Source organism: Bidens hawaiensis, unplaced genomic scaffold (assembly GCF_021521415.1).
Source record: "Bidens hawaiensis isolate Kalapana, Puna unplaced genomic scaffold, B.hawaiensis_p1.1 tig00041166_1, whole genome shotgun sequence".
NCBI lineage: Eukaryota > Viridiplantae > Streptophyta > Magnoliopsida > Asterales > Asteraceae > Bidens > Bidens hawaiensis.
Window position 1 is genome coordinate 104,271 of NW_027505701.1, and position 11,425 is coordinate 115,695.

General features: G+C 33.2%; 1 protein-coding gene across 1 annotated transcript; it reads right to left on the reverse strand.

The window, feature by feature from the left end:
* Nucleotides 1-716: 716 nt before the first annotated feature.
* LOC143614817 (uncharacterized) lies at nucleotides 717-11,059 on the reverse strand. The gene is made up of 23 exons (XM_077088139.1): nucleotides 10,948-11,059; nucleotides 8,569-8,900; nucleotides 7,702-7,805; nucleotides 7,491-7,559; nucleotides 7,302-7,362; nucleotides 6,227-6,366; nucleotides 5,863-6,052; nucleotides 5,228-5,289; nucleotides 4,671-4,759; nucleotides 4,334-4,406; nucleotides 4,185-4,244; nucleotides 3,940-4,086; nucleotides 3,811-3,846; nucleotides 3,659-3,696; nucleotides 2,926-3,012; nucleotides 2,679-2,844; nucleotides 2,423-2,497; nucleotides 2,197-2,330; nucleotides 1,814-1,890; nucleotides 1,607-1,676; nucleotides 1,392-1,457; nucleotides 1,133-1,286; nucleotides 717-921 (listed from the first exon to the last, which is right to left on the reverse strand). The coding sequence occupies exons 1-22, from the start codon at nucleotides 11,011-11,013 to the stop codon at nucleotides 1,152-1,154; spliced, it is 2,277 nt and encodes a 758-aa protein (XP_076944254.1). The 5' UTR covers nucleotides 11,014-11,059; the 3' UTR covers nucleotides 717-921; nucleotides 1,133-1,151.
* Between the last annotated feature and the right edge of the window lie 366 nt (nucleotides 11,060-11,425).

An 11,425-nucleotide genomic window follows, 5' to 3' on the forward strand; every position in this document is an offset into this window, starting at 1 on the left:
ACGCTAAGAAAACATAGCACGTGCTTCTTAACAATTTCCAATTGTAGTTGTCCTGATAATAAAATGTATCAGCCTAGATGTTCAGCTGTAGGTAGGGATGACAATTGGGTACCTGTTAAATACACGATAAGACCTGTTAAGCAAAAAAGTGCGGTATTTGATTTTTTAATTTTCTTAAATAATTGAAATTAGTAGGTTAGACTCCATTATATTCCCTTATTGGTACATGAAACTTAAAACAGTCTTATAGTCATAACATATAAAGTAGTTAAACAAGTCGTATTCATGTTTTATACTTTTGTTTTGTGCGTCGCTTCATACCTGTTAAACCTGTTAAGACACGAATTACCAGCCCTATCTGTAGACTTTATACGGTTTAACTAGTTATACTTAAAAAAATGTGTAACTGACCCAATTGGTCAAAGAGGTAGCCCGAAACTATGCTGGTATTACATGATTAACATGTTTGGAGCAATTTTAACAATTTATCCCAAACACCTATATCTCAACATGAACATAATTAAAATCATGTAATTGATTGTTAGTCGTGTAATCTATTTAACTAAATGTGTTAGTTACCAAGTTAATAGGCATTATTGGATTTTTAATCATGTTATAACCATGCTAACGGATATTAAATGGAATGACGAACTGTTTTAATACCAAGTTCGTCTCAGGAAAGTGCACGCCTCAAGTCTTAAAAAATCTAGTTTATCAAGAACTTGATTTTGTAATCTTTTGTAGTAAAAAAGAAAACTGGAAAAAAATGAGATCACCAAGTTCATTGCTAGCCTCCAAAAGCCTGGGCTTAACACCTCACTAGAACTTCAGTACAAATCAATACATTTCTAGTCCCATGGAAAACCGTCACAGTTTCATAGGCCGATTCCTGTACCAGTTTTCTTGATCCATTTATCGTTCCTGCAAAAAGAGCGAATAAAATATTTAATGTTCAAAGTTACTCTGTTTTAATGTTCTAAGAATTTAGTTTATTTTTGTAATAATATTGTCTTATGATCACAAAAAATCGCATTAGTCACTTAACACATATGTGTGTGGGTCAACCCAATCCGGCCCGGTTTGGCACTATCATTTATGGTAAGATATTGAAGAAACATGAGAAAATGATTACCATGATGACGTGGAGGTAATCAGGTGTGGTTGATCAGAGCTTCAATGTCAGCCGCAACTTCAGAAACTTTAGAATCTTTTGATGCTTTTGCTGATTTGGCAATGCCTCCAATTTCAAGATCCACTGCTATTTTCTTTACCAGACCCTCCAGCATCTGCAAAAGATATAGGACACATGAAAATGTCACTTAGAATCTAAGTATGTGTTGGTGAATACTGGTAGAAACGACTATTGAAGATGAACGGCAAGCTAAACATACCAGTGATCCGATAGCAACTAAAGCTCGATATTTTGCATCCATTTCCAACGTTTCTTCTTCTGCAATCTGTACATGAAGGCAATAAAAACCAAATTGTATCTATAACGCATAACACCTTCTATGCCAATTTATAAGAAATACGATATTTTTATAGGAATAATATAACTTTTGTAACCATATTTGAAAGTTGAAACTAATTATTTATATCTATGTACCTCCAGAGCTGCTGAAAGAACATGAGCTTGACCTTCTTCATCCTTTTTTTCAATCAACAGCACAGCATAACTATAAAGGTCATCGTTATAAAATTGTTAGTTTTAAATTAGTGATTGCAACCAACGTAGGATAACAGAGATGCTTCACATACATATCAAACTAAAATTACAAATTAATAAAACAATTATTGATTTCTGAGTACTTACTTGAGTACCAATGTAGAGTAAGATATTTGCACATGCTTATTCGGAGATGAGTAACAACTTGCAAATGCATCAAAAATCTACAAAGTTGGAAAAATAGAATTCAGTATGCATTACCTCATATAAAGGCAAAATGTTAATGCAAATCAATAAAAAAAATAGAATTCATTATACATTACTCGAACATATGAACTAAGTTACCATCATATTGGACTAGTTATGTAATTATTATAGTCTAGAAGATATCTATGTCTAATATAACTCTATATATAGAGCCCAATGTAAGGGTACTATAATGCACGAATCAAGCAAAAACTACTATTTTCACAAGATATTCAAACAAAACAGACAAAAAAATATACAAAGTCTTAACACTTATGGCATACCTCAACGCGATGCTTTTGTAACCAGAGATGATATCCTGAGTTCTTGAAAAGATTTACCACCACACGGATACTGGTTAAAAGATTTGGGGGAAGAGGACTACTTGTAACCTTTCTAATCAACTCCATGAATGTATCTGAAGAAGAAAAGACAGATTCATAGGATATTTTAAAAATCAATCAACAGAAATTTACTTGAAGGTGTCTTAAAATATAGAAACCACAATACCTTTTTCATCATCAGCACGTTTGAGAAGAGTTGACCCATCTGGATGCAGAATGACCATCCTTAACACGTCAATAACTAAAAATAGAAACAATAGTTAATTATTAATATAATAAAGGTTAAAAAGTGGTTATAATGATCAAAATTTTTTAAATATAGCATATGGCCAATGAATATGAAAAGACATCAATAATGTTAAACCATGTATTTATCATCCCTAAAGCAGCCATAGTCTCTTCAATTCAAAAAAGATACTCACCTGGAAACATCATTGAAACGGGCCATGACTTTAGCAATTTTAACAATAAATTGATGTCATCGTCTGAAAATCTACTACTATGATAATGTGATGTGTCCTTCAAAATTTTGGCTATGGCACTCAATCTCGCTGTCTCAGTATCATTGATTGACAGGCTCTGCTGGTCCTAAGGTAATAATAAGGTTAACAGATATAACAGGCATTAAACAAAACAAAACTGATGATATAATACAAGCATAAAACTTACTGGGTCAGACCGCAAAGTGCTATTGAACTCTGAAATCTTTTTAAGGATCCCATCAAACTGAGCCGCATCAAAAACAAGCATTCCTTTCTGAAAAAGAGTAGTTTGTAAGTTACAGATAATACACTTGAACATGCATTCGTAGGATAAAATATGGAGAAACTTTCTAATCTAATCTGTGAAATATGAAAGTGTTACAGAGAGAAGCAACATTAAAGTACAATGTTCTACAAAAGAACCAAAATGACAAGCTTAAGGCGACAATCAGTTTGTGTGTAGACGTATCAGTAACATTTAAATATATCCACATTGGAACAACTCAATCTAGACAAAGATAAGTGATTAAATATGCGTGCTCTTCTAAAAATTTAGAAGAAAGATTTAAGAATCCGTAGTAACTATTTATTCTTGTTCAGTTTTTTCCATTTAAAATAATTATATTGGTTATAATCACTTGAGTTTCCAAATTAGCTTTACCCAATCTCAAATCAAACTTAAGAAACATAAATTACAAAGTATGAGCATGATATATAAATTTAGCAATTACAGAAGTAAGATCATATACACAAGGATACTAATTTACGGTTCAAAATTCACTGCAAGTGTGTTCAAGCTAACAAGTCATTTAATCAAACCACATAACAAAACAAATTTCCAAACAACAGGTAACACAGCTAATAGAGAAGCAAAAAATATGTGCCAGTTCTACAAGTATACTCTGAGATAATAAGCATACCTTGGGTATATGTTTGAATGTTGGTTTGCTTGATACAGCTGTTCCGGTTGCAAAATCAAAAGTAAGCAAATTAGATACAAAAGAGGGGGGGGGGGGGGTGCTTTAAGTAGGCATGAAACAAAATGAAATTCTATCCAAAAACAATTACATACCAGGCTTGGAAGATTGTCCAGGTACATAAGCATTGGCTAAAAAAACAGGGCACAACATCAGTAATTTAAAATGAATAAATCTATGAAAAATAAGGATTACTGAATCACCACATGTGAACATATACTTACCTCCAGTGTAAGGATCACGGAATGAGGAATCAAGAATAAAATCTTTTTGCCCTGAATTTTGTAATATAAATTCTACAACTTGTTGACGGTAAGAAAGAGGCAGATTCTCCTTGAGAAGCCATTTATCAGCCGTGTCATAAGCATTATCTGTAAATGACACACAAACCAACCATTGTTACCAAATATATTTATTGATAGTGATCCATTATGTTACTGAATCATATCTTGAAAGAACAGGAAAGTACCTGATCTATTATAAGGCAATTTTCGAATAGGTTCACCATCTCCAATATCAACATCAAACACTACACATTTTTTGTGGTTTCAGTAGAAAGAAAAAAAAAAGCACAGACATTTAAGGCAAAGGCCCAAAGCAGATTCTTAATAGACTAACCAAAATCATACTGTACTCCATCAAGAACAGGGCGTTTCATGCCATCATCAGGCCCATCAACTACTTCACCGATCTAAATACATAAAAAATGTGTTAATATTAACATAACTAGGGAACCTAGTCATTTAACTGCATAAAAACACCTAATAGAAAACTTAGCCACTGATTAACTTGAGTTGTCATGATTGACTTTATATTATGATCTCATAACTCCCAAATGTACCAATGAATATGGTATTAACAATAAAGATCAGAAAATAGATTATACGGCTTGCTTCATGTAAGATTTGTGTGTCTGCCTACATATATATACACGAAACATGTTATAAAATCATACCTTATCCCACTTCTGTTCCTTCATATTCCATGCGTATGCAACACCATTGTCACCTTCACGCACAACTATTGTCTGCCCATCTTTGGTTCCTGATCATCACAGAATCAAATGAATTAAGAATTAGAAGCTATTTTGTTTCTTTCACAAAATGACGGCTAAGAATTACATAGATAATGTTTTTTTTTAATAATAATAAATAATCAATAAAAGCTATCATTAGTAAACCATGAAAACATCAAAATCTATTATACAATTATAACTGACGTTCAATAAACTCTAAACCTATTTGGTTTTCCACAAATGGAAATGGTTGATAAACACTGACAAACATCAAAAGAGCTTTATTTAAACTGATAGAATACTTCTGCAAGCTTTACCAAATAGAACATTTGCATTTAATGAAATGAAAGAGACAAAAATAACCCTAAACCCTCTAATTGTTGATGAGTAATTAGTCAATTACAACAGTTGCTAACTAACTGATATTTATGCAATGCTCAAAACAAACAAATCCCATGTGGTCCGAATCTTATACCAAAACAAAAATCCGATAGTACCTGGAGCCTGCAAAGCCTCTAGACCAGGTAATTCCTCCAGTTTCAAGCCTCCAACTCTCTTCCTAATAAACACAAAATGAAGATATGATAAATAATGAAGATATGATAGCTAACATAGTTGTCCAAATGTGCTATTTTATGCAGCTCATGGATTACTTAGTAAGTTAATAATCACTCATCCAAGTCCGAACTTCATAAAAGGAAAAATATATTTGCTTAACTTCTACTACATATTTGAATTCTAGAGTAACCATACAATTCTAGCTTAAACCATGGATGCGTAATTTTATGTTTTAAGCGTAGAAATTTTCTCTAAAGCTCATTTATATGGAACAATGTTATCTGGCCCATACTCTTAAGTCCAAAAAAAAAACATTTAGCCAAATTAAAAAAACAAATAGAATTAAAAACCAGCTAGAATTGCTTGAAAATTAGGCAGCCATCAAAATGTTAAATAAAAAAAGCATTTAGCCAAATTAAATAACAAATAGAATTAATAAACCAGCTAGAATTGCTTGAAAATTAGGCAGCCATCAAAATGTTAATGTCTATCCAAGGTTATTCAGTTCAATCAAATAAACCCAATAGAAATGCCAAAAAGAAAGGCATATTTTCTAAAAGACGGTGGTATATACCTGCTTCCCTTGTAATGGGAAAGTAGAGAAGCATATGCCTCAAGTTCAGGCGTCTTAGCTATCTTATCGGGGTGTACAGTCCAGACACGAGCCACGCCATCTGAACATGCAGTCACGATATCACCACTTTCCAAGAATTTGACATCCCAAACACAACCAGGATGCTCTATGCTTTGCACACAAACTCCATCTAGAAGCCAAAAAAACATACTATCAATAATTCAAGAACAAAATAACTTAAGAATCAAAATTGTCTACCATTCATTATCGGTGTCTCATATTCACGCAGTACCAGAAATATTTGTTTGTTTGTATATTAAAGTTTGTAACAAATATCACACATGCAAAAGACAAAATATATCACCTTTCCATATCTTTGCTGATCCGTCCTCACTGCCACTGACAACAAGCCCAGAATTGTGTGCATCAACAGAATAGACAATGGCTGTGTGACCAATCATCTCCAGTAAAACCTCACCAGTAAGCGCCCATAACCTAATTGATCTGTCATTTATATACCAAAAACTACTAGTAAATTTAAAGCATAAATTTATTGAAAATTAGTTGTGAGAGTGCATATAAATAATAAGAAAAATAAAAGAAAAGTGGTGGCTACATTTTAAAGAAATGATGAAGTATGCATATATCAACTATCAAGTACCAATTAATGCATGTCATAAATAAACATCAAAAAGTACTTGACAAAATGAATGCAATGTATATTAGAGGTAGAGATGGGCAAAAAAACCGGTTGGTGAACCGGTTCAACGGTTTAAACCGAAAACCGGTTTTTACAAAAACCGGTTATTTAAAAACCGGTTTGACCGGTTTAGTAACCGCCGGTTCGTATATCGGTTACAAGTTCTAGAGAAAAAACCGGTTACTGAACCGGTTATGGAAAAAACCGGTTAATTTTAAAACCGGTTATTATGAAAAAAACCGGTTATTAACCGGTTATTTTAAAAAAAAAAACGGTTAATTAAAAAAACCGGTTATTAACCGGTTCTAACCGGTTTCTAAACCGGTCCTAACCGGTTAGACCGGTCCGAGTTTTGCACCAAAAAAACCGGTTAATAAACCGGTCCGGTTATTTAAAAACCGGTTTTTTTCCAGGCCAAGAAAAACCGGTCCGGTTATTAACCGAACCGGTTTTTTTAAAAAAACCGATTTGTGCACCTCTAATTAGAGGTGAAGTTAAAGCTCATAAATCATGCCAAAGATTAAGACAATAAAAGAGAAAATTCACTATACGGAAGCATGCATAAGATGGGCACAAATTATATAAAAGCATAAAAGATATGTAGCTGATCTAATCAAAATAGGTTGAAAAAAAAGGTTGTCTATATGTTTGGACACACAGGTTGCTTGTCAACATGTGATATTTAAGAATAAATGCCTAAACAGTAAACACAAAAGTACTTCAGAACCAAAAAACTTACGAATCATGTGACGCAGAAAGTATGCCCAAATCAGGCATTACAGCCAAACCTCTCACCGTGTCTGCAGAGTTCCCAAAAAGATAACCAAATTAAATAAACTCATTTCAAAAGGATATAATGCATCAGCATACAAGCTATGTGTTCAACCAAAAGAAATAATGAAAATAATAGACATAGGTAAGGGTATACCAGTATGACCAGAAAACGTATGTGTGCATGTGCTTCCCTTCCAAAGCTTTATCGTGCTGTCGCTTGAACCTGGATCACAATTACATATTAAAAAAACTTCAATTATAAATCTAGCAGCAGCCAACTTGGTTATGGAGAATTTCATTAACAGACATGGTTCAGACAGATAAAACATGAAAAATCAAATCCGAAACTGTTGATGCATTTAGACCTGTAATAAGTTCACCGGTTGGTAATCGCCTTACTGCTTGGATTGGTGCCTTGTGAGCTTCCCAAACCTCAGTTTGATGCTCTCCTTTCCAAAGTCTTAGGGTACTTTCATAAGAGAAATAAATGGAAAACCGATATCAGATGCTATGATGAGCAAAACTTGATCAAATGTATGTGAATACAGCAGAACTTCCAACATGAGATAACTTGGTAGCATTTTAACAAGATGAAATTTACTTTTAGATAATATGTACTGGCATAAGGCTTTTGAAAACCTTTAAGAACAAACTAATCAAATTTGCAAATAAGAAAAAAAAAATATGTAAGCAAACTTAACAGGATATCGGTTGCTAGTACCTGCTAAACTGTTATCCTTCAACTTTCAAAGCCCTAAAGCAATATTCTTACAAACGTGCATTTATTTTTATGAGTTACTAGTGAGGCATCCAATAAATACTCATAAATTTAAATAAGCTTTTCTTAAAACTTACAACTATTTTTCAAAATTCTTGTATACAAACTTTTTATCTAAGTCCGTACCGGAGAAATTAACGCTTACTTAGTACTTATGCGAGATGAATTACTATGGATCCACAAACCACATACAATAACCGGTAATCAATAGTTTTAAAGGTAACTAAGCCTCATGTTTGCAAGTAGTACAGCACTACAAGTTGACATCCATCATTCCTACTATATAAACATTGTGATTTAAGGTACTCTACTCACATCAGATTAATTTGTATGTCTCAAAAAACACATCACTAAAAAGACAAAACTTCCTTAACAGCCATACAGCAGAAAACACATTGCATGATAATCTAGTTACAAGTGACTAACATCACATATAGTCAACCAGATAACTAACCAATCCATAGAAGATGACACAATGTCTGATCCATCCACAGTGACTCCCGTGACTTGCATTTTATGACCTCTCAGCGTCTGAACTTTCTCTCCAGTCGCTATATTCCATACCAAAACAAGTGTATCCATACCACCAGATACTAGGGCACCTTCTGGAAAGTGCTCATTCGCGGTAATCCATGCCAGCGGTCCAACAAAGCTAGTATGCCCAAGTAGTATCTTAGAAGAAGTGTAAGCAGCATTCTTTGTCTGATCCAAAGACCAGAACCTGATGGTTCGGTCCCTTGATGAAGTTGCTATTCCATCATTGTCACAAACACATATACAACGAACCTAGAAATAAACAAATATAAAGCATCAGCATTCATCACAAAACGGTAAAATTTAACATTAACTCTTCCTGTAACAATGCAACATGAAACTATAGCTATCACAAAGTTCCTACTACCAATTAGTTACAAAAGCATCTGTTAACAAACAGAAGCTAAACACATCTCTAATTTCATAACCTAGGAAGTGTAAATTACTTAATCAGCCATACAATAAGGTGAATAAGATGAATGCTAAACCTAAAAATTCGATTAAACAAAATCAATGCAACACTAATAGCTTTACGAAATCGTTCTATAACTTTTTCCATGAGATTAATACAGTGATCTTGCTGTATCACCCTAAACTACAACAGTATCTCAAATAATCAAATATGACGCAATCTAACTTGTAATTCACCACGGAACCGTTCAATTTCCAATTCATAGCACAAATTTTATCAATATAACTCGCTAGCAACTAAATCTTACTAAAAAGCATCGGAATCACAAAACAGTCAAAGTGAACATTAACTTTTCCAGTAACAATGCACCATACAGCTACTGCTATCAGAAACTACCTACTACCAATTAGTTACAAAAGCATCTGTTAACATATAAGAGCTAAATGAATCCATGTCTATTTTCAAAATTTGTCTTTAAAATTCATCTCTATTTCATAACATAAGAAGTGTAAATTACTTAATTAGCCATGCAATAATCCAAAGGTGAATAAGATTACTTCTAAACCTGAAAATTCTAATAAACAAAATCAATGTAACACTAATACATTACGAAATCGTAACTTCTATAGCTTTTTCCATGAATTTAAGACAGTGAATTCCACCAAGTATACAAATGGAACCTAACCATGCATGGTTCCGATTATATCTTCATGTACTGCCCTAAACTACAAAATCATCTCAAATAGTCAACAAATTAACCAATCTAACTCGCAATTCACAAACTACCTACTACCAATTAGTTGCAAAAGCATCTATTACTAACCTACCTAGGGAGTGTAAATTACTTAATTAGCCATACAATAAAGTGAATCAGAATGCTAAACCTAAAAATTATAATAAACAAAATCAATGCAACACCTATAGCTTTCCATTAAATTAGAACAGTGTTCCTGCTATATTTCCCTAAACTACATCATCTCAAATAATCAACAACTTAACCCAATCTAACTCCTAATTCACCAGGCAATTGTTCAATTTTCCAAATCATAGCACAAATTCGATCAATATAAGTAAACTACTGAACTTGCTAGCAACTAAATCTTACTAAAAAGCATCGGAATCACAACAGTCAAAACTGAACATTAACTCTTCCTGTAACAATGCACCATACAACTACTGCTATCACAAACTACCTACTACAAAAGCCTCTGTTAACATATAAGAGCCAAATGAATCCATATCCATTTTCAAAAAAAATCATCGCTAATTTCATAACCTAAGAAGTGTAAATTACTGAAGTAGCCATATAATAATCAGAAGGTGAATAAGAGGACTGCTAAACCTAAAAGTTCTAGTAAACAAAATCAATGCAACACAACACTAACAGGTTACGAAATCGTAAATTCTATAAAGTTTTCCTTGAAATTAAGACAGTATTCTTGCTGTATCGCCCTAAACTACAACATCACAAATATACAAACAATGAAGCCAATCAAACTAGTAATTCACCACGAAATCGTTCACAAACTACCTACTACCAATTAGTTACAAAAACATCTAATATTAATCCAGGGAGTGTAAATTACTTAAATAGCCATACAATAAGGTGAATAAGATGAATGCTAAGCCTAAAAAATCCAGTAAACAAAATGAATGCAACAACGAAATGGTAACTACTTCTATTACACAGTATTGTAGCTGTATTGCCCTAAACTACAACAACATCTAACATAATCAACAAACTAAGTCGTAATTCACAACGAAATCGTTCAATTATCCAAATGATAGCGCAAATTCAATCAATATAACTAACCTACTGAACTCGAAGCAACTAAAAAACTTCGTATTCAGAAATTACAATAAAAGTAGTGGAGAGAAGATGCGTACGTCATCTTCGTGACCTTGAAGCTGGCAGCGCAGTCGGTACTCAGCGAAGTCGATATCCATAGCCATGGCAGAAGGAATGTGTTAGGGTTTGTGGATCAATCGGCGTTAATAATCAGTCGTTCGTCTCCGGTGAGATAATGGATCGTTTATAGGTAGGTTATGTTATAAGATCGCTTGTTCCCCAAGTTTATTTGTGTTGTGTTGTGTTGTGTGCTACTTCTACGTCATTTAGATGAAATGAAATGAATGATGACTGATACGAGGCGTTTTACTTGTACGTAATGCAGTGGGACTTGTACATTGCTTTGTGTTTATCTATTGTAACAACTTTGAATACCGTAAACGAGATAGAGCTATCAAAAATAGGATTCCAAGAAATGGCCCGGTTTAAGTTCTCAACGGTTTAGCTATTTTAATTATATGATTGATTGTATTGATGATTACTTGTATACATTAATCTCGTTATTTAAATTTGAAT